Below are 24,072 nucleotides of genomic sequence, written 5' to 3'. Positions count from 1 at the left end.
CTACTCTCTGTATTTCTCTGAAACAGTCTGAAATAGTTAATAATTTACCACTTTTCAGTGCATTCTAGGCATTTGGGAGGATCTCCTGTGCTTATCTTTAAAAAAATGCTTCTAAACACAAACACGCATAAATGCGTTATGCAAACGCTTCTAAACAGACGTTTTTTAACCTACGTTTTCCAGCAGTCAGTTTCCATCGTTCAGAAGTGTCCCGTGTACATGGGGCCTAAAAAGTAAGATTTTAATCAATATCTCAATGAACACACGAACAATTTCTAAAATTTTGACAAAACTGAGTTTTATAGAACATTTGTTTGGCTCATTTCATGAAAGTGAAGTTCATAATAGAACTTAAATGACAAAATCTTCAGTTTTACTCAAATCAGTCGATGCAAAAATCAATCCACCCCACAACAAAAGCTCCTCCATCTAATATTTTGTATGGCCTCCATGATTTGTAAGGACGGCACCAAGTCTTCTAGGTATGGAATGAACAAGTTGGCGACATATTGCAACATCGATCTTTTTCCATTCTTCAAGAACGACCTCTTTTAGAGCCTGGATGCTGGATGGAGAGCGATGCTCAACTTGTCTCTTCAGAATCCCCCATAGGTGTTGGATTGGGTTCAGTTCAGGAGACATTCTTGACCACTGAATCACCGTCACCCGGTTTTTCTTCAGAAATGCAGCAGTGGCCTTAGATGTGTGTTTTGGATCATTGTCATGTTGGAAAAGTGCACATCGACCGAGGGCACGGAGTGATGGGAGCATCTTCTCCTTCAGTATAGAGCAGTACATCTGTGAATTCATGACACCATCATTGAAATGCAGCTCCTGGACACCAGCAGCACTCATGCAGTTCCACAGTAGGACACTGCCACCACCATGTTTCACAGTAGGCACCATGCATTTTTCTTTGTACTCCTCACCTTTGCGATTCCATACAGTTTTGAAGCCATCAGATCCAAAAACATTTATCTTGGTCTCATCACTCCAGAGTACAGAGTCCCAGTAGTCTTCTTTTTCAGCATGGGCCCTGGCAAATTGTAGGCGGGCTTTAGGAGAGGCTTCCTTCGTGGACGACACCCATGCATGCCATTCCTCTGCAGTGTACGCTGTATTGTGTCACGGGAAACAATCACCCCAGTTTGGCTTTCTACTTCTTTAGCCAACTGTATAACGTGTGTGTATGTCAGTCTTGTATGATATGTATGATATTTGGTGGGGGGAATCCTCTCTCGTTCTGCAGTCAGTGTGGTCTCTGGTATGAACATGTGGAGATGTTTGTGGTTGGTTGCAGTTTAATAGCGATAACTGTCAGTGTTCCTCTGGCTGAGCAGTTTTTCATGGGTGGGGAGCAGAGGACGACGATTCTGGTATTATTCATCATGGTGACTTGGTCCTCAGTATCGCCTTGTGGTTAAGTCAGCATTGCCTCCTCCCCGGCCATCTGTAAAGGTGTTGGAACCATTCTGTGAAAAGCGTATCTGCGAATGACTAGAACTATGACATAAGTGCTAAAAGCACCATTTGTAGAACATTTCATCTGATACAGTGGACCTGTCCTATGCACTCGGGAGGGAGCCCCACTCTGGTATTACAAGCAACGATTGCTGTATAGGGGAATAAAGCAAAAATTCTGAACATATGAACCTTCGGATCACAAAACTTGGGCTGTTCTTGTATTTATCATTAACAACACAAGCCGACCACCCAATACTGAACACATAATACTGTGATAGAGACAATACAAAATATTGTAAAATGTACCCTTCTTGGACCTGCACGACGTATTCACCCAGGAGTTGGTTACATATTTATTTTCTTTCTTTTTCATTCTCATTTATCCAGGTTATGGTACAGATACTCGTAGTTAGGGACTTTTTCTGTAACTTGTAATCCAGAGAGTTCTCCAAAGCAGGGGTCCCCATTCTTTCTAAACAAAGGGCCAGTTTACTGTCCTTCAGACTTTAGGAGGGCTGCAACGTGACTAATGGGGGTAAATAATGTCCCGGCATTAGTGGGAGTAAACAATGCCTCAGGCTTGGATTGCCAGTGGGAGTAAAAATATTACGCAGGGTCAGTGGTTATTAGGTGGAAAAATAGTGCCCATCATTAGTATCAGTGGGAGGAATAGTGTCCCATCATTGGTGTCAGTGGGAGGAATAGTGTCCCATCATTGGTGTCAGTGGGAGGAATAGTGCCCCATCATTGGTGTCAGTGGGAGGAATAGTGTCCCATCATTGGTGTCAGTGGGAGGAATAGTGCCCCATCATTAGTATCAGTGGGAGGAATGGTGCCCCATCATTGGTGTCAGTGGGAGGAATAGTGCCCTATCATTGGTGTCAGTGGGAGGAATAGTGCCCCATCATTAGTATCAGTGGGAGGAATAGTGTCCCATCATTGGTGTCAGTGGGAGGAATAGTGCCCCATCATTAGTATCAGTGGGAGGAATGGTGCCCCATCATTGGTGTCAGTGGGAGGAATAGTGCCCCGTCATTGGTATCAGTGGGAGGAATAGTGCCCCATCATTGGTGTCAGTGGGAGGAATAGTGCCCCATCATTGGTATCAGTGGGAGGAATAGTGCCCCATAGTTGGTGTCAGTGGGAGGAATAGTGCCCCATCATTAGTGTCAGTGGGAGGAATAGTGTCCCATCATTGGTGTCAGTGGGAGGAATAGTGCTCCATCATTGATGTCAGTGGGAGGAATAGTGCCCCATCATTGCTGTCAGTAGGAGGATTAGTGCCCCATCATTGGTGTCAGTGGGAGGAATAGTGCCCCATCATTGGTGTCAGTGGGAGGAATAGTGTCCCATCATTGGTGTCAGTGGGAGGAATAGTGCCCCATCATTGGTGTCAGTGGGAGGAATAGTGCCCCATCATTGGTGTCAGTGGGAGGAATAGTGCCCCATCATTGCTGTCAGTAGGAGGATTAGTGCCCCATCATTGGTGTCAGTGGGAGGAATAGTGCCCCATAGTTGGTGTCAGTGGGAGGAATAGTGCCCCATCATTGGTGTCAGTGGGAGGAATAGTGCCCCATCATTGGTGTCAGTGGGAGGAATAGTGCCCCATCATTGGTGTCAGTGGGAGGAATAGTGCCCCATCATTGGTGTCAGTGGGAGGAATAGTGCCCCATCATTGGTATCAGTGGGAGGAATAGTGCCCCATCATTGGTGTCAGTGGGAGGAATAGTGTCCCATCATTGGTATCAGTGGGAGGAATAGTGCCCCATCATTGGTATCAGTGGGAGGAATAGTGCCCCATCATTGGTGTCAGTGGGAGGAATCGTGCCCCATCATTGGTGTCAGTGGGAGGAATAGTGCCCCATAGTTGGTGTCAGTGGGAGGAATAGTGCCCCATAGTTGGTGTCAGTGGGAGGAATAGTGCCCCATCATTGGTGTCAGTGGGAGGAATAGTGCCCCATCATTGATGTCAGTGGGAGGAATAGTGCCCCATCATTGGTGTCAGTGGGAGGAATAGTGCCCCATCATTGGTGTCAGGGGAAGGAATAGTGCCCCATCATTGGTATCAGTGGGAGGAATAGTGCCCCATCATTGGTGTCAGTGGGAGGAATAGTGCCCCATCATTGGTGTCAGTGGGAGGAATAGTGCCCCATCATTGGTGTCAGTGGGAGGAATAGTGTCCCATCATTGGTATCAGGGGAAAGAATAGTGTCCCATCATGGTATGATATTCTAAACATTTTTAAAGATAATGCACCCTCTTTTAGTTAATTATAGGCACCTTTCAGAACACACAAGGTCACCTTACAAAGATCAATAATAAAATAAAAATAAAAAAAGGGTTAAAAAATCAACTCTCCAGCCAGCTTGCCAACAACCAAATTGACCTGTCTAACAGTATGCGTTAAAAACAGGGGTTTAGTTAGCACACATTTGCAATTACATACATAAGCCACAGAGCACCTGCCCCTGGTCTATCCTTTAAATACATGTGCCTCTACTATGGGGACTCAGATTTGTAGAGTTAGGACCCCAGAATATCAGGGTGCCGTGACGTGGCTCTGTGGCTTACGTAGGTATTTGCAAATGTATGCTAATTAAAACTCTGTTTTTAATGCATACTGTTAGACAGGTTAATTTGGTTGTTGACAAGCTGGCTGGCGAGTTGATTTTTGAACCCTTTTTTTTTTCTTTTTCTTTTATTATTGACATGCGTTGCTCGGTTCACTTAGTCCTTGCTTCATAAGCCAGTCATAGACCGGGGCGGGTGCCATGTTTTACTTCACCTTACAAAGATAGCAAAAGGGTAACGAAAAAGTAAATAAAAAAATAAATATACTGTATATTACATAAATATTAATTACAAAACAAATCAATGAAGTCAGAGTATGCTAACTTAACCCCTTAACGCTGGCGCCCCCCCAGCCCTCCTGATGCCAGGAGGCGGGGTTTATGATCATGTGATCCTCACAATTGGCTGTCACATGATTGGAAAGCTCTCGATTGCTGCCTGCTTTCTTTTAGGTGCCAGTAGCTGTGTCGGGAGTGCACTCCCGGTACAAGTTTGTTTACATTTTGGGATGCGTATATGTGGCCTCTCGGTGTCAAGGCCCCCCCCCGCCGAGGGGCGGCATATATGCGTACCGTCTGCGCAAAGGAGTTAAAGAGATGAGTTTTGAGGTATAATTTAAAGGTGGGTAGGAAGTCAACGTTTGCGGGTGGCAGGGTGTCCCAAAGTCGAGAGGCACTCAGTCCCATAGCGGTCAGCCGGGGGGTTGGGGGAGCCCCAGCCAGTTATGTGTACATTGTGCGCTGTGCAGGATTTCCCGTAAACAGTCTGAACCGTAAAATCCTTCTTGATACTACACAGTAGAAGATTCCAGAGCTTGGCAGCCATGTTCATTCAGTGTAGTGGAAAATCCGGACGGACCAGTCAGACAGGTATGTTCAGAGTGTTCCCGTGTCAGGGAGACCCCGCAGTGCTCCGTGTGAGGATGCCGAGGAAAGGTTGATGTCTACACATGCCGGATCCCGGTGATTCACCGTCCACACCTCCTCCATGTCCTGGCTCCATCTACGCCGGGCCCCGAAGGTTGATGCTCTACAGCATGTAAGGAGCTACACATCCTATTGTTAAAGCAGAATTCCGGGCAGATATAAAATATACAGGTTAATGCGGCTCTGTATTTATTAAAACTTCATTAATTGTATTTTATTAATAACGTGTGTGACCGGCTAATAACCTCTTGTAGTCCACTGCTCAGGCAGCCAATTCAGTGTGCTGGAGTATCAAGAGCATGCCGATGGGAGAAGAGAGCAGAGTGATGAGCTTGTCAGTTTGCTGCTTCTCCTTTCAGCCTTCATGTCTCCTTTTTCTCCTTTATGTCCAACAACAGGCTAGGAATAAGACCTGTAAGTGAAAGTGAAACTGCAACAGAAAAAATAAGGTCCCATCCCCTGCCAAGTAGTTCTGTGTTGTGTGACAGAGCTGTGTGAATCTCAGAACTGGATGAGCATAAATACAAATCCGTTGGCGGGTAAAGCAGCTCCCATATATGTACTTCATCTGTTTACCTGGAGTTCAGCTTTTCTCCAGGGGACTATAGGGATGCAAATAGGTAGATACTGACAATATGAACAATTTCTATAACTATGTCTGTGACATCATTTTTCTCAGTTTGATCAGATGCTTTGGAGGCCAGAGGAGACATCTGGGGTCTAATCCCTTGTTCACACCGAATGCAATTTCAGGTACTTCTATAGCGACGTCAATTTACGTAGCTCTTTACATATATATTGTACATTCTATCTCTCTACTCCTCAGCTGACCTCATCAGTTTCCTCCCGTATCACCGATTTACTAACAGACATATAAGACTGGATGACACACAACTTTTTAAAATTCAACCTATCCAAAACTGAGCTCATAATATTTCCTCCCCCACGTGCCTCTTCCCCTGATTTCTCGGTCAGGATCAATAGCACCACCATCAACCCATCGCTGCATGCCAGGGTGCTAGGAGTAACTCTGGGTTCTGAACTTTTTTGAGGCCCACATCCAATCGCTGTCCAATCATGCCGCCTCAACCTCCAACATCTCCAGAAAACGCCCCTTTTTAACCAATGATACCACAAAGGTCCTAATTCACTCCTTGGTTATCTCTGGCCTCGACTACTGCAACTCCCCCCTCATTGACTTACTTTTACATAGGCTATCCCCCCTCCAGTCCATTATGAATACTGCTGCCAGGCTCATCCACCTTACCAACCGTTCAGTGTCTGCTACCCCTCTCTGCCAATCCTTCCACTGGCCTCCACTCAGTGTCTGCTACCTCTTTCTGCCAATCCTTCCATTGACCTCCACTCAGTGTCTGCTACCCCTCTCTGCCAATCCCTCCACTGGCCTCCATTCAGTGTCCTCCACCCCTCTCTGCCAAGCCCTCCACTGACCTCCATTCAGTGTCCTCCACCCCTCTCTGCCAATCCCTCCACTGGCCTCCATTCAGTGTCCTCCACCCCTCTCTGCCAAGCCCTCCACTGACCTCCATTCAGTGTCCTCCATCCCTCTCTACCAATCCCTCCACTGGCCTCCAATAAGTGTCCTCCACCCCTCTCTGCCAATCCCTCCACTGGCTTCCACTCACCTAACAAACAAAATTCAAAATACTAACAACAACTTACAAAGCCATCCACAACTCTGCCCCCAGCTACATCACCAACCTGGTCTCAAAATATCAAGCAAAATACCAATATCAATATCTCTTCCATCCTCCCAAGACCTTCTGCTTTCTAGATCCCATGTCACCTCCTCCCATGCTCACCTCCAGGACTTCTTCCGAGCTTCTCCCATCCTATGGAACTCCCTACCCCAATCTGTCCAGCTATCTCCTAATCTATCCACCTTTAAACGATCCCTGAAAACCTTTCTCTTTAAAGAAGCCTATCCTGCTTCTACCTAGTAAACTGCCATTTATTTCCTCCATCAGCCCATCCCCCACAGCTATTACCTTTTGTATCCCTCAACCCTTCCTCCTAGATTGTAAGCTCCCAGGATCAGGGCCCTCTGTTTCCTCTTGTACCAAATTTTATTGTAACTGTAATATTTACCTTCATTTTGTAAAGCGCTGCGCAAACTGTTGGCGCCATATAAATACTATAACAATAATAAATTTTAAGATGGATACAAGAAAAACCACTAATTATTGTACTGGGGTAGGCATGTTATGGTTTGCACAGATCAGGAAAGGTGCACCTTCTCATCGATTGGCTGACCCCAAATATTTGCCCATCCTAGACTATCTTTTATTTTTTTTTGTGCAGGGACTGATTACAGCTGACTGTGAGGGCAATAGATAAAGGATTCGTAGCTGTAAGGGCCCAGCAAAGTCTTATCCGTGGTCAGTGTGGCTGGTTCATTTGTGGGTTGTCTGGAGGTCACACCGACCATAATGGCATCCATGAAGCAGGAAACTGCAAATTGACCCCTAAATGCTATATTTTTTTTTTAGGATAGCAATCAATACATAATATATATATACCGGTTTATTATTTATATGTATCCTCTTCAAAATGTCTCTTGTCCTTTTCAGGATCTTTTTCAGTTTTATTTACAGTATTATACTATACATAATTGTAGCAACAAAACAAAAAGCACCACATCAGCACTAAAGAGATGTAAAACTAATATTGAGAAAAATAAAGTCTTAAGTGTTTCTAAACCCTGGACCCCGCATTCACTATATCCGCTCTCCCCGGACCCCGCATTCACTATATCCGGTCTCCCCAGACCCCGCATTCACTATATCCGCTCTCCCCGGACCCCGCATTCACTATATCCGCTCTCCCCGGACCCCGCATTCACTATATCCGCTCTCCCCGGACCCCGCATTCACTATATCCGCTCTCCCCGGACCCCGCATTCACTATATCCGCTCTCCCCGGACCCCGCATTCACTATATCCGCTCTCCCCGGACCCCGCATTCACTATATCCGCTCTCCCCGGACCCCGCATTCACTATATCCGCTCTCCCCGGACCCCGCATTCACTATATCCGCTCTCCCCGGACCCCGCATTCACTATATCCGCTCTCCCCGGACCCCGCATTCACTATATCCGCTCTCCCCGGACCCCGCATTCACTATATCCGCTCTCCCCGGACCCCGCATTCACTATATCCGCTCTCCCCGGACCCCGCATTCACTATATCCGCTCTCCCCGGACCCCGCATTCACTATATCCGCTCTCCCCGGACCCCGCATTCACTATATCCGCTCTCCCCGGACCCCGCATTCACTATATCCGCTCTCCCCGGACCCCGCATTCACTATATCCGCTCTCCCCGGACCCCGCATTCACTATATCCGCTCTCCCCGGACCCCGCATTCACTATATCCGCATGTTCTCCCTGTGCGGGTTTTCTTTGGGTACTCCGGTTATCTCCCACTATTCTAAAACAGCTAGCGGGGCGAGCTCCTGATCAAGTAACTGCCAGTCACAGCGGTCACATGATACAGAAGCCACAACATAAAAGCCCACTTAAAGGGCCACGGGATGCAATTTTCATGCATTATTTCCAGTATTTTGTTTTCATTTATTTCAGGTACTTATATAGCACCGTCAATTTACGCAGCACTTTACATATATATTGTACATTCACATCAGTCCCTAACCCTCAAGGGGCGTACAATCTAAGGTCCCTAACTCACATTCATACATACACATACTAGGGGCAATTTAGACAGGAGCCAGTTAACCTACCGGCATGTCTTTGGAGTGTGGGAGGAAACCGGAGTACCCGGAGGGAGCCCACGCAGGCACAGGGAGAACATGCAAACTCCAGGCAGGTGGTGCCATGCTTGGGATTCGAACCAGCGGCCCGAGTACTGCCAGACGGAAGTGCTAACCATTTAGCCGCTGTGCTGCCCAGTATTGATTAATAAGTATTGAAATAGGAATTTCATCTCTAATGTTTGTCTGTGTGGAATGTATTTTATTTTTCTCTTTATGTTTACGGCTTTCACATCCACCTTTGTACCTCGGCCGGTCTGGTTGCCCCATGCCTGTGTTAATGAATACACGGGATTTCATTATTTGTCCTGTAGTGATATCCATAGTCCAGACCTGGAACAAGGATGTCTCTAGCGCTCTGCAAAAACAAAATGAAATTATTTTCTAAATCTGTGAAGAAGAAGAATTCCCATCTTAAGAGGCGTCTATTGGAGGTGAGTCCCCTGCAGGGATCGGGTCTCCTTCTCAGCCGGAATGCTGACTGCAATGGTTTTTCTTTCTTTGATATTGTAAATTTTTAGTAAATCGGAGCCTTTTTAGCCTAATATGGCTGATCACATATAACCGTAGAATTCATGGACTATACAAAGACAATGTGGAATACCTTGTGTATTATACAGGTATGGGAGTGTAGCCCGCTGGCCTTCCCTTCAGCCTTGCACAGGTGTACCGGCTCCTCCCCTTCAGTCTTGCACAGGTGTACCGGCTCCTCCCCTGCAGTCTTGCACAGGTGTAGCGGCTCCTCCCCTTCAGTCTTGCACAGGTGTACCGGCTCCTCCCCTCTAGTGTAACACAGGTGTACCGGCTCTTCCCTTTCAGTCTTGCACAGGTGTACCGGCTCCTCCCCTCTAGTGTTGCACAGGTTTACTGGCTCCTCCCCTTCAGTCTTGCACAGGTGTACCTGCTTCTCCCCTTCAGTCTTGCACAGGTGTACTGGCTCCTCCCCTTCAGTCTTGTACAGGTGTACTGGCTCCTCCCCTTCAGTCTTGTACAGGTGTACTGGCTCCTCCCCTTCAGTCTTGCACAGGTGTACTGGCTCCTCCCCTTCAGTCTTGTACAGGTGTACCTGCTCCTCTCCTTCAGTCTTGCACAGGTGTACCGGCTCCTCCCCTCCAGTCTTGCACAGGTGTAGCGGCTCCTCCCCTTCAGTCTTGCACAGGTGTACCTGCTCCTCCCCTTCAGTCTTGCACAGAGTTACCGGCTCCTCCCCATCAGTCTTGCACAGGTGTACCGGCTCCTCCCCTTCAGTCTTGCACAGGTGTACCGGCTCCTCCCCTTCAGTCTTGCACAGGTGTAGCGGCTCCTCCCCTTCAGTCTTGCACAGGTGTAGCGGCTCCTCCCCTTCAGTCTTGCACAGGGTTACCGGCTCCTCCCCATCAGTCTTGCACAGGTGTACCGGATCCTCCCCTTCAGTCTTGCACAGGTGTACCGGCTCCTCCCCTTCTGTCCTGCACAGGTGTAGCTGCTTTTCTCCTGGACTGAAACGGCTTCCTCTGATTATACTGCACACTGTGAGCTTCTCACAATGTGCATTAGAAGCTGCAGGGAGCCAGAGCTCTGCCCCATTTCCTGGCTGGAGGACGTCCAGCTTCATTTAGTCCTTTCCTACCCAGTCTGACGGTCCCAAGCCCCACCTCTTTCATAGCATGTCTTTGAAGTGTGGGAGGAAACCGGACTACCCGGAGGAGCCCATGCAGGCACAGGGAGAACATACCAACTCCAGGCAGGTGGTTCCATTCTTTTATAGAGGATCATCATCACATGTGGGCATTACCTAGGGTAGTTTGCATACAAATACAGTCTGCCTAGGAACACCCACTCCTCCAGACTGACTTCCAACCATCAGGGTTCTATGACTTTTGCATAACTCCTCCGAAGAGCCACCCCATCAGGACTGAGGGCTCTTGAGAGGAGAACAGAGGCAGGGTGCTGTGATGCTTTCAGGAAGCTATGTACAGCACCCTCCCCCTCAGCCATGATCTGCCTGCATTGCATGGAGAAACACAGAGACCAGCGATGATGATTCTAAAATAAGATATATAATGAAAATGGAAATGTTTTATTTATTTTCATTAGCTCGTTGAAAAAGGATGAACCTGGGACTGCAAATTGAGGTGAAACTTCACAGTGCAAAGAATACCCAATCACATACAAGGAAAATTATAAAAAAAATAACAGCATTTTTGCATGCATTGGATTGGATGATGGAAGTCAGCTGAGTTTCCCCTTATTTACTAAGCTCTGGAGAGGCGGTACTTGCCGTCTTTTTGAATTTAGTAAATCAGCTCCTTTGTTTTTTACTTTTGGTTGAAATGAAAAAGGATTCGAACCCCTGCCAGGTTTGTACTTCTATTTCACACACCCATTCCTTTCCTGTCTTGGTGACAACTATTTCACCAGAAAGGAAATGTAGGAGAATCATCAACGGCAACAAAGACAGAATAGTTTTTTTCTAAGTAGTAACAATGTCTGATTGCTGTCTGTGTCCCCGTTGAAGAGTTTCTCTCACTCCCTGCCTGGTGAATTTATCACTGTGATACGAATCAAAAGGGGAAATCTTTTAAACGGAGCCCCAGAAGACCATCAAAAAGGTTCTAATCGTCCCAACTTCATCCAAAAGTAAAAAAAAAAAAAACGTTTTGCTCAGGCATACTCTGTAACACAAATTCGATACCAAGTCCATTCCTCCTTTTCCTGTGAATAGTTTAGAACCAGGGGCGGACTGACCATTGGGAAACTTGGGCACTGCCCAAGGGCCAGGGGTCAGTAGGGGGCCCCATGAGATGCCCCTGGTACCTTTTTCATAGGCTTTTTTGCGTTTGGGCAAGGACACAGGGGCCCCATGATCCCCTATTGCCCGGGGGCCCCATGAGTTGTCAGTCCACCCCTGTTTAGAACCTTCTGATTCTGACATAAAATGAGCCTTGTGTCTCTGTGGATGTATGAACTCACAATGCTGTGATCTTCACCAGGCGCTGCGTGATTTAAGGGTTAACCTCTGCACTGGGATCCTCTCAGTCTTCTTCACCCACCTACGCTTCCAGATTCTACTAATAATATTAGACTGGGAAGTGCGGAGGAGGGGAAGCGGCTCCTGTGATTAATCTCCCCCCTCAAAGCTCTGACACCCCCAATTTGAGTTCTGCTCTGTGGGAAAAGTAGGCTGGACAGCCCCTCTCTGTATCAATACCTTCCCTCCCTCACCTTTCCAAAAAGTCCCTGGCAAGCGCTGAGCCCCCTAATGTGCCAATTTTTTTTTAATGGTAAAATTGAGAAGAAACAGTTATTTGGGAAGAGATATTACAGCCCAGTTCTGGAGGGGGAGCATCCCTGTAGCTGCTGATTCTGCTCATCAGTCCTCCATGGAATCATTCAAATGTTGATCGCTGTAATTATAGTAATTGCAATGCGTAATACTTATATATCAAAATCTCCAACTGAAGCAGCATTTGTCCCCCTGCAGGATATAATATACACAAAGTCACAGGACAGGATCCCACTCCTACCCTTCAGATCAGTAGAAGTCCAAACTAAAGTTTTCAGCACACTTCAAAAGATTTATTAAAAATGAATCCACATACAGTGTAGTAATATGAGAGTATGAGTAGTCTGTGCTGTTTATTAAACTTCAAGTAGCATTAAATCCTCAGTGTGTTCTAGTTTAACACATTGAGCGCAATCAGCTAAAATAAATAATCCTTTGGATGGGGGGACCCAATACTTCCTTTTCTTATCCTTTTTATTCCTTTTCTTTTCTCCTTTCATTTACTTTTTTCCTTTCCTTATCCTTTTCCCTTTCTTCTCTCCTTTCCTTATTTCCTTTCTCTTTTCCTTCTCCCTTTTTCCTTTCCATTTTCCTTTTTCCTTTCCTTCTTCTTTGTTTTCCTTCTTCCCTTCCCTTATTCCTTTCCTTCTTCCTCTCAGTCTTGCTTTCCTTTTTCTGTTCCTTTTTTCCTTCTTCCTTTCCTCTTTTTTCATTCCTTTTCCCTTCTTCCTTTGTCTTTTCCTTTTCTTTCGTCCTTCCTTTTCTTTCCTTCTTACTTTTTATTTCCTTCTTCCTTTTCTTTCCTTCATCCTTTCCTCTTCTTTCCCTTATTCCTTTCCCATCCTTTTTCCTTTCCTGTTCCTCTTCGATTCTTGTCCTCCCTTTTCTTCTTCCTTTCTTTCTCTTTCCTTCTTCCTTTATTTTCCTTCTTCCTTTCCTTTCCTTCATTTCCTTTCCTTTCCTTCTTCATTTTCTTATTCCTTTCCTTCTTCCTTTCCTTTTTCCTTTCCCTTTCCTTTCCTTTCCTACTTCCTTTCCTTCTTCCTTTCCTTTCCTTTTCTTCTTCCTTTCCTTTCCTTCTTCCTTTCCTTTCCTTCTTCCTTTCCTTCTTCCTTTCCTTCTTCCTTTCCTTCTTCCTTTCCTTTCCTTCGTCCTTTTCTTCTTCCTTTCCTTCTTCCTTTCCTTTCCTTCTTCCTTTCCTTTCCCTTCCTTCTTCCTTTCCTTTCCTTTCATTCTTCCTTTCCTTTACTTTTCTTCTTCCTTTCCTTTCCTTCTTCCTTTCCTTTCCTTCTTCCTTTCCTTTCCTACTTCCTTTCCTTTCCTTCTTCCTTTCCTTTCCCTTCCTTTCCTTCTTCCTTTTCTTCTTCCTTTCCTTCTTCCTTTCCTTTCCTTCTTCCTTTCCTACTTTCTTTCCTTCTTCCTTTTCTTCTTCCTTTCCTTTCCTTCTTCCTCTTCTTCTTCCTTTCCTTTCCTTCTTCCTTTCCTTCTTCCTTTCCTTTCCTTCTTCCTTTCCTTCTTCCTTTCCTTCTTCCTTTCCTTCTTCCTCTTCTTCTTCCTTTCCTTCTTCCTTTCCTTTCCTTCTTCCTTTCCTTTCCTTCTTCCTCTTCTTCTTCTTCCTTTCCTTTCCTTCTTCCTTTCCTTTCCTTCTTCTTTTCCTTTCCTTCTTCCTCTTCTTCTTCTTCCTTTCCTTTCCTTCTTCCTTTCCTTTCCTTCTTCCTTTCCTTCCCTTCCCTTTCCTTTCCTTTCCTTCCCTTCTTCTTCCTTTCCTTTTCTTTCCTTCTTCTTCCTTTCCTTTCCTTCTTCCTTTTCCTTCTTCCTTTTCTTTCTTCCTTTGCTTTCTTGTGCTTGGTTGGAAACAGATTGATTGGATAGCTTAGGTAGGTCACCAGAATACAAAGGGGTTGATTCACTAAAGGCAAATATACTGTGCACTGCAAGTGCAGTTACCACAGAGCTTAGTAAATAGATTAAAGCTTCACTTTGCAAAGAATACCCAATCACATGCAAGGAAAATTAAAAATCAGCATTTTTGCTTGCACGTGATTGGATGACAGAAACCAGCAGAGCTTCCCCTCAGATCTGGAGCAACTGCAATTGCAGTGCACAGACTATTTGCCTTTAGTAAATCAACTCCATACTTTTAGTAACTGTAACGTTGATTATACAAAGATTGTACAGTCAAATCGTGTGTTTTATGGTGATCTGTAAACTGGTCTCATTCTAGCCATTTTCCTGACCTGCCGAAGCCTGTGTACACTAGCATTGGTTGAAGCTCGTTTACATATCTCTGCTTAGCTGTGCGTTTTCTTTAAAAGTGGAAAAAATGGTAGAAGTGATCTGATTATTCATCGTTTATTGCCGAAGCCTGTATCATACAGAAGTGACAGGTACCGTGTAAGACAGGTGTGTCGCGTAGGGCGAGTGTCAGCGGTGTGTTTCGGCACTTGTCAGTAGCAAGTCCCAGCAGGACAGGGGAGGCTTGTGAGTGCACGGCATAATCTGTGGGGAGAATGGTAAATTTAATACAGGGGATTAGTCTACATGTAAATAAATTAGAGCGGGGGATAATTGACGCCTGGGACCGGAAAAACTAGCTGCCCAACCACAGACGTGTCCAAACCTGAGATCTGATTCCCCAGAATTTTTAATGCTAGATTCTAGAGTTTCCGGTTGGGTTTCTTTATTCCAGCTGTGCTGTAGGCTTCCATAGAGCCAAACCTGCCATGAGTCTGGGGCAGCAAGAATTAGGGGGCAGCACAAAGTTTGGTCCTTGACACTTTCGGTTTTTCATTCATTAGGTGTGAGGTGGTGGTTGTGCAATCCAACTGCGGCCCTGGTATTCTGTAGGAAGATCTTAACATAGACAGGATCATTATATCTGCTGAGTGTGCATGTTTATGTACTGGGAAAGCATTGAGAATTGATACCCTTCCAGCTCACCCCTTTACTGTTCCTTTTACCCATCGTAGGGCTTGTTTATGCTTGAGGTTGGGGGGCGGCATTAAAAACACATGGCTGAGACACAATTTTACTGTGCACCCTCAACCCCAACCGCTCCCCCTTAAGCTGCAAGGGCAGTGGCCTGGGGTGTACACGTGCCATGGGTGCAGCGCTTTGCTTCGCAGCCATGGTAGGAGGTGTCTACTTCCTGCCAAACACGACCCATTCAAGTTAATGAGGCTGCACTGCAACCGACCCACAACCATGTGCAGTGCATGTGGTTGTGGCTCAGTAGTGCGGAATTTAGGTGGTTAAAATAGGGGGTGAGGAGGCTGATTTCCTGCAGCTTCCTTCAATCGCTTCCTGTCTACATGCACTCACTCCAGCATCAACTGCACAGCATTGCCCAAGGCCGGCTTCCTGAAGGTGACAACGATGGACCAAACCTGTACAATATGTATCAGCATGACCACCAGGAGGAGCATGTGACCGGGTGGCAACCTAGGAGAAGAACTTGGAGACAATTGTCACCCCATAACAGGAAGTGCCTGAACAAGGACCCTCATGGCAGGATCACCAGGGATTACCTTAATTAAACCTGTAGATTTAAAGTGTAAGTTCACCTTCTGGAAGATTTTCCAAAAATCCCCCTCTGAAATTCCGTACAGTCTGGATAGTACATACTAGCGTTCCTTCTGGTTTAAATGGTGCACATCCTCCCATTACAGATGCAGCTTTGGGGGGGGGGGGGTCTCTCCACAAAAACTGGTGGCCCCCTCTTATGGCAGGATGGGTTAAACATTGAAACAATAGCCCCCTATTGGCCGTTCTGGGCCAGTCAAACTCGGCGCGTGCACACGGGCCACGGTATGGTTTGACCATTTACCCAGCGATCCCAATACAATACAGATCTCTCCCCTCTCAGCTCCAGCACACTGCTTTGTATTGCTGTGCATTGCAGAGCAATACAAAGCAATGTGCTTACACAATAAAACACTCACATAGTACACAGCAAAACAGCACACATTTAACCCTTTGATCGCTCCAGATGTTAACCCTTTTCTGCCCAGTGCCATTAGTATAGTGTCAGTGCTTTTGTTTAGCACTGATCACTGTATTGGTGTCACTGGGGATGTCAGTGACAGTTCCCCCCCCCCCCCCCCCCCAGTGTCAGAATGCTCGCTACAGTCCCGCTACAAGTTGCTGATCGCCGCCATTACTATATATAAAGAAAAATAATTCTTGTATCTATACCGCCATTTGTAAACGCTATAACTTTCACATAAACCAATTAATTTACACGTAATGGGATTTTTTTTTAGCAAAGACATGTCACAGAATACATTTTGGTCGAAATTTATGACGAAATATGATTTTTTTTTTTACTGGACTTGTTTAATAGCAAAAAGTCGAAAATATTGTTTTTTCTCAAAATTGTCGGTCTTTTTTTGTTTATAGCGCAAAAAATAAAACTGCACAGGCGATCAAATACCACTGAAAGAAAGCTCTATTTGTGGGGAAAAAAAGGACGTAAATTTCATGTGGGTATTATTATTATTATTATTATACAGTATTTATAAAGCGCCAATAGTTCGCTCAGCGCTGTACATTACAGAGGGGAACAGAACATGTGACAGAACAATACCAATACAATGCAAAACATGAGGGGATCGAGGGCCCTGCTCTTTCGAGCTTACAATCTAGGAGGGAGGGGATGGTGGCACAGGAGGAGATAGCTGTGGGGGATGGGGTGGTAGGAAGAGTGGAGGAGGTCGGCAAGTTAGCAGGGGGCGGGGTAGGCTTCCCTGAAGAGATGGGTTTTCAGGGTGCGCCTAAAGGAGAGGAGAGTAGGTGATAATCTGATGGGTTGGGGCAGGGAGTTCCAGAGGATGGGTGACTCACTGGAGAAGTCCTGGAGGCGGGCATGGGAGGAGGAGACCAGGGAACTAGAGAGAAGGAGGTCTTGTGAGGAGCGGAGTGTGCGTGCTGGGCGGTACTTGGATATTAGGTCAGTGATGTAGTTCGGGGCAGTATGGTGGACGGCTTTGTACGTCAGCGTTAGGATTTTGAATTTGATCCGTTGCGCAATCGGAAGCCAGTGGAGGGATTGGCAGAGGGGGGTGGAGGACACTGAGTGGAGGTCAGTGGAGGGATTGGCAGAGGGGGGTGGCGGAAACGGAGCGGTTGGAAAGGTGAATGAGTCTGGCAGCCGTATTCAGGATGGACTGAAGCGGGGATAGCCAGCGGCGAGGCAGGCCAGTGAGGAGGGAGTTGCAGTAGTCGAGTCGTGATATGATGAGGGAGTGGATGAGCTGTTTAGTGGTTTCTGGAGTTAGGAACGTGCGGATTTTGGCGATGTTGCGGAGGTGGAGTCTGCACGAGTTTGTTAAAGAGTGGACTTGGGGCTGGAAGGATAGGTTGGAGTCCAAAATGACACCAAGTACTCTGGCCTGCGGGGCGGGTTTGATGGTGGCGTTGTTGGACATGATGGAGAAGTCAATGGGGGGTGTTGTCCAGGCTGGGGGGAAGACAAGAAACTCGGTTTTGGAGAGGTTCAGTTTAAGGAAGTGGAGCGACATCCAGTCTGATATGTCGCTCAACAGGTGTGTGATTCGGGCGGAGACCGAGGGGGTGAGGTGGGGGGTTGAGAGATAGATTTGTGTGTCGTCGGCAAAGAGGTGGTAGTTGAAGCCGTGAGAGTGTATGAGTTGGCCAAGGGAGGAGGGGTAGATGGAGAAGAGAAGGGGCCCGAGGACAGAGCTTTGAGGGACCCCAACAGAGAGGGGGAGTGAGAGGGAGGTGGTGGCATTATAGGTAACGCTGAAAGAGCGTGGTGACAGGTAGGATGAGAGCCAGGAGAGAGCAGAATCTCTGAGGCCGAGGGAGTGTAGTTTTTTGAGGAGGAAGGGGTGGTCGACTGTGTCAAAGGCCGCAGAGAGGTCAAGGAGTAGGAGCACTGAATAGTGGCCATTAGCTTTGGCGGTTAGCAGGTCGTTGGAGAGTTTGAGTAAGGCAGTTTCGGTGGAGTGTAGGGGACGGAAGCCGGACTGTAGGGGATCGAGGAGGTTGTTGTCGTTGAGGTGAGAGCATAGGCGGGCGTAGACTAGGCGCTCGAGGAGTTTAGATGTAAATGGGAGTAGGGAGATGGGTCTGAGGTTGTTCGGGTCATTGGGGTCCAGGGAGGGCTTTTTAAGTATGGAGGTGATGTGTGCATGCTTCAGAGGGGAAGGGAAAGTGCCGGAGGAGAGGGAGAGATTGAAGATGTGGGTGAGGGAGCGTAGGATGGAGGGGGAGGGAGGTTGTAGGAGTTGTGAGGGGATAGGGTCGAGGGGGCAGGTGGTGAGGCGGGCATCAGAGAGGATCTTGGAGACTTCTTCGATGGTAGTAAGGTCAAAGGTGTGGAGTGTTGGGGGAGCTTCAGTATGAGGAATGTAGCGTGGGGTGGGAGAGGAGGTCAGAGCAGTGGTGGGGCCGTGGGAGAGGGGTGAAGAGGGGGTAGCTGAGTGAGGGGGAAGGGGGTTGGAGGGAGTTTGAGCAGCGACGAAGTCCCTGTGGGTTATGTCGAGGGGGAGGGGGGATGAGGGGGTAGCTGTGTGAGAGGGGACGGGTTGAGAAGGCGTGTGAGTTGCGGCAATGTCCTTGCGAATTGTGTCAATCTTGTTTTTGAAGTGATTGGCAATCTCAAGGGCAGTGAGTGAGGTGCTGGGTGGAGGTGGGGGTGGCGAGAGTAGAGAGTTGAAGGTGGAGAAAAGTCGGCGAGGATTGGAGGAGAGGGCCTTGATGAGGGTCAGGAAGTAGGCTTGTTTGGCAGTATGGAGGGAGGAGGTGTAGGTGTGGAAGGCAGATTTGTATCGGGTGAAGGCTTGTTGGGATTTGGTTTTGCGCCATAGTCGCTCCCGGGCACGACTGTGTCGTTTGAAGGTTTTAATGTGATCAGTCTGCCAGGGCTGGAGCGGTCAGGGTCTGATGTTGTGTGTGGTTAAAGGCGCTAGTGAGTCAAGGGCTGTTGACAGCGCATTGTTGTAGGCGGTCATAGCCAAGTCGGGGCAGGACAGGGGGAGGATGCGGTCGTGGAGTTGATCAGCTGCAGAGTGGAGGGGGGCAGGGTTAAGGTTGCGGAGGTTACGGCTGGTAGCAGTGTGACATTTGGAGGGGTAGGCGTTGGAGGACGAGGAGACAGAGAAGGTAATCAGGTTGTGGTCAGAGAGAGGGAAGAGGGTGTTAGTGAGGTTGTGGGGAGCGCAGCGGTTGGAGAAGACGAGATCAAGGATATTACCGTTGGAGTGGGTGGTGGATTGTATGCACTGTGCAAGTGCAAAGGAGGAGGTTAGGTGGAGGAGACGGGCTGTGTCCGGGTTGTCGAGGTTGACAGGGATGTTGAAATCCCCAAGAATGATGGTGGGTAGCTCAGAGGAGAGGAAGAAGGGTAGCCAGGAGGAGAAGTCTTCCAGGAAGCGGGGTATGGATCCAGGAGGCCGGTATATCACAGCAATCTTCAGGGGGGTTGGGGAGAATAGTCGGACGCAGTGGGCCTCGAAGGAGGAGAAGGATAGGGAGGGGGGGTTTGGGAGGACTCGGAAGGTGCTCAGCGGTGACAGGAGCAGGTCAACCCCACCACCTTTACGACCGTTGGGCCTGGGTGAGTGGGTCCAGGGTACAACGTTGCATGACCGCGCAATTGTCAATTAAAGTAGTGCAGCACTGTGCAAAGAATGGCCTGGTCAGGAAGGGGGGGGGGGGGGTGCTCTGGAGGACAAGTGGTTAATATTATCCTATGATTCAATACATGTTTTTTTTTATTTTTCATCTTGCAGACAGTATTCTTTGAGATGGGTCATTGATACCCTGAAGGCTGTGTGTTCTGGTCCTTTATTTGGCAGTCTGCGTCTACCTACCTCTTTATTTCTATGTATGCTTCTAGCTGGCCATAGAGCCCAACTTTAGTTGAGTGAGTAGGTAAGTGACCGCGGGTACATGTGTATACCCAATTCCATACGGCCCCGTTGTTATCTTTTTCTCCTTTCCATCTGGATCCAGTAGCGACCAATCCAAGCCATTGAAATCTTGTACATGCGTGGTACGCGTCTCTTTTCCTAGCTGAAGAAGAAGAGCGCACGGCGCACAGTTACGCTTTACAAACATTGAAACGACGTATGAGATGACATTAACATGTGAAAGCTTCAAGAAGTTTCAGCGATTGGATTTACTTCTACTTTAAGTGAGGATTAAATGTATCATTTGTGAATCCCTAAACCTTTGTGAAGCCGCCCCTCGGAATTCTCTGTTGTTCCCTGAGTGAGATTTGAAGTATTGCCGAGATCTGTATCCCAGCAGGATGTAGGGAGGTCCCATACATCAACACACACAAACGGCCGGGCACGTTACATGTGTAAACAGATGTGTAGATTCTGTGTGACAGCCAGTAATCCAACAAAATGGGAAAAACCTGTTTTCAAACATTTTCCCACCTCCCAGACAGAAACGGTTTTAAGAAACCCTCTCAATGCCGCGGCTTTATGGTGACAATCAATCATGAACCGTCACTCAGCGCTTCACTTCGAGTCAGCACCAAATCCCCCATCAGCCTTCCCTCGCACTCCGCCGAAAGCACCGTGTGCAGATAACCCGCCTAGAACAGCCAATCAGAAATCAACTTTCATTGGCCTGACTACACTGAAGGCTTGAATGCTGAAACTCTGATTGCTTTGGGCCATTGCACACTTTTTGTGTCAAATGTTTAAAAATTTCCCTCACCTTAAAGTGATCCTGTAATGACAGAGTCACTTTAGGGTGAGGGAATCTTTTTTAAAAATCGGGTTGTTACCAGACCAGACAAAAATCCTACAATGGGTTCCAGTAACAGCTGTCTCAGGGGGAGATTTCATCTCACTTCCAGTTGTGTCCACAAAACAGGAAGTGGAGGGAAATCTCCCCAATAGCAAGACAAAACATGACATTGATTTTTATACCTGCAGATAGAAGAGACAACTTGAAACCATCCCAATGCAGTTCCCCTGACAACAGAAGAAGAAAAATTTCATACAAAAATTCTGCTGCTATAGGTTCAGTTTAAGGCTAGCCATAGACCAGGGGTGGACTGACCATTTGGAAACTCGGGCACTGCCCGAGGGCCCGGGGTCAGTAGGGGGCCCCATGAGATGCCCCTGGTACCTTTTTCCTAGGCTTTTTTGTGTTTGGGCAAGGACACAGGGGCCCCATGATCCCCTATTGCCCGGGGGCCCCATGAGTTGTCAGTCCGCCCCTGCCATAGACTGCTCGAATTTCAACCAATTCTTGCTGAAAAGGACAAAAATCAAGCCATGGATGACCCTGCAAGCACTATCACCTGGCTTGATAAGGCCCCCATTCACACGCGAGCGATTTGTAGCTCGAAGCTCCAAGACTCTTGAGGAGAAAAAAAATCAATTCTTCTCAATGGGGCTGGTTCACATCTCCACTCCAAGTCGCCTGAAGCCAAACACCTGAAGCTCAAACAAGTTCTGGAACTTTTTTTTTCGCTGAAATTGGGCAAATTTGTGCATTTTTTAGTTTTTTTTTTTTAATTCCATAGAAATGAACGGAAAAGCGCGATTCTTGTGTGTTTGCACATTTTTTCATGATTTTATGTTCAAATGAAAAAATGCAAAAAAAAAATTGTAATATATGAATAAATAAACTAAATCCATAAATAGTAAAGTAAATTAATAATATGTAATAATAAATAATAATTAACCCCATATATATATATATAATAAATTATTAATCATAATAACAATAAAACAGTATTATTATTAACACCCTGACATAAATAAGACAATAAATAAAATATTAACCCCTAATCCTAACCCTAATATTACCTTAACTCTAACCCCATACCCTAAAAAAAAAAAAAGAAAGTATGATTGAAAAAAAAGAAAAGCTGATGGAAAAGCTAAAAAGGTGATAAACTTAGCAACAAATGATGCAACAGATAATATTTTTTTTCTATTGACAAAAAAAAATGCCTACAAAATTCTGTATGAAAACATGCATAAATGTGCAAAAGCCATGCGACAACATCAAACGATCAAATTCGCTATACTGAAGTGGGAATGCAGCCGGAGAGTCTATTTAAACGGACTGAGCTGGGTGGAAAGTTATGAGCCAACAATTGAGCCATGTATGACTTACCTTTAGTTGTGCCACCATTGGAAGGTTTCCCCTCAACCCCTGAAACAACTGTAAATTATTGGATTTCCCTTTACACCAGGACCGATAAATAGAGTGGATCTCCCCGGTGGGTTTCTAACTCTTCATCAGTTTTTTGCTTTTAGATGCATTATAAGTTCACAATTGCAGTGAAAACTCTGTTATGAATTTTTTCTAATAAAATCCAAATATCCATCGCCCATGAGGCAGGCCTTCCCGCCAGTAGCTGTGTGTTATTAATGCCCCATTCATTGTTTCTGTATATTGTAAACTGACTTTTCCCACCAGTGACTTGTCCTTACACCGTGTTATGACTCTCGTACTATATTTACAAATTCCTCACTCCTGCTCAATATTTGTCTTTTTTCGGTGGTGAGGTGACATTTCTCGGCCCTGTTGACGTAGCTCAGGCTTTTCCCACGCTCTCTGTACCCTGAATGAAGGGGACTGTACATCAGTTACTGTACACATGCAATTTATAATATCCTGTCCCTCCATACCTGACAATTCACACCATGGCTTTCCCTCTCCATTACCCGGATCCCCCGGCTTATTTCTCCGCTACGTCAAGGACGTGTTTGTTAAACAGAGAGGAGGAGACGTTCCCTCACACCCTCCATTCATGGGGACATAGCCCGATCTTGGCGAAGCGGCCTTGGTTGAAGAAATACGACTTTACTGACAGAGCGGGAGATGCAAAAGGGAAAACCTCCAGCAGATCTGGTTGTAAACACAACGTTAAATGAAACTAAATACGCTTGGGAGAACAGTGGGTCTACCCTGAGAAGAAATTCTTCATCAATTAATAGTAACAGTACAAATGAGTCGTCGTTTATCCATCTATAAGTCACGTTGGTGCGAATATTTTATTCATTGCCAGTTACTTGTTCTTTTACATAATACACTTTGGCTGCTGCTCATTGCAAGCTTTTCTGTGACACAGTAATGAAAGAATTCCATTACAAACAGATAAAAAATATAAAAACTATTAAATAAAAAACTGGGGCAGAATTGATGGACCACTGATCTTTTTTTTCAGCCATCACTTTTCTGTTTCTGTGGTAACTGGTTTGGTTACTGCAACCAATAATTTTTGCTCTCCAGGTTTTTTTTAGGTAAACGTAAACTCTGTTTTTTTTTTTTTTTTTTTTTTTAATTCTGTATGTATTCTTAAAGCAGAACTTTATGTCACCATTTTTATTGTGGATAGAGTATGGGTGGGCCTCGACCCCTCTAAGTTTTTTTCCAATCTGGAGATCTCCTTTCACTTCCTGTTGCATAGCTAAAATGAGTAAATGTCTCCAAAGGAATGATGTAGGCACAGGAGAATATGTGTGTGTGTGTGTGCAAAGCCCATACATAGAATAACCAATTTGTGTTCTCTCTTTTAGGTGTTCACATCACATGGGCCAACCGTCATCATGCCAACCTGGTTCTGCTCCAGAGAGTGGTTCTGTTATGTGGGACAGTTTGTTGAAGATGGACAGGTAAGAGAAAAAGCTCCCATACCCAACGTCCCCAATGCAAAAGGTCTAGTGACATCATGATTCGAATGCCAATTCCCTACAATGTTTTCTCAGTGTGTTTTTTTTAATATACAGGCATAGTTCACAAAGTTGAGAGGACCTTTTGACCGCTGCACTTACCACAGGAACACATGGCCATTGTACATAGAACAGTAATAGACATTTACGTAAACTGATTTGCCCTATAACTTTACAGGTTATGCTGTGTTCTCATGAATATGAAGGGTCTCGGGGATGTCACTGTTCTCTAGTGATGGATAGGTTGTGTTCTCATGAATATGAAGGGTCTCGGTGATGTCACTGGTCTCTAGTGATGGATAGGCTGTGTTCTCATGAATATGAAGGGTCTCGGTGATGTCACTGGTCTCTAGTGATGGATAGGCTGTGTTCTCATGAATATG

The 24,072-nt window shown here is 46.2% G+C and overlaps 1 protein-coding gene across 2 annotated transcripts in view; it reads left to right on the top strand.

Moving 5' to 3' along the window:
* The window catches only part of QTGAL (queuosine-tRNA galactosyltransferase), a 405,856-nt gene that overhangs the window by 309,302 nt on the left and 72,482 nt on the right, over window positions 1-24,072 (top strand). The window contains exons 1-2 of one of the 2 annotated variants that reach the window (XM_089661797.1): window positions 9,058-9,186; window positions 23,537-23,632. In XM_089661797.1, coding sequence (XP_089517923.1) covers window positions 9,097-9,186; window positions 23,537-23,632 — 186 coding nt within the window. In that variant the 5' untranslated portion in view covers window positions 9,058-9,096. Of the gene's footprint in view, window positions 1-9,057; window positions 9,187-23,536; window positions 23,633-24,072 lie in introns of those variants that run through there. The other variant, XM_089661795.1, reaches the window with a different exon arrangement.

This window comes from Staurois parvus, unplaced genomic scaffold (assembly GCF_062004578.1).
Source record: "Staurois parvus isolate SC_StPar_1 unplaced genomic scaffold, SC_StPar_1.0 ptg001387l, whole genome shotgun sequence".
NCBI classification, from domain to species: domain Eukaryota; kingdom Metazoa; phylum Chordata; class Amphibia; order Anura; family Ranidae; genus Staurois; species Staurois parvus.
Note: the sequence above shows the minus strand (reverse complement) of the source record. Positions and strands in the feature narration are given on the sequence as shown.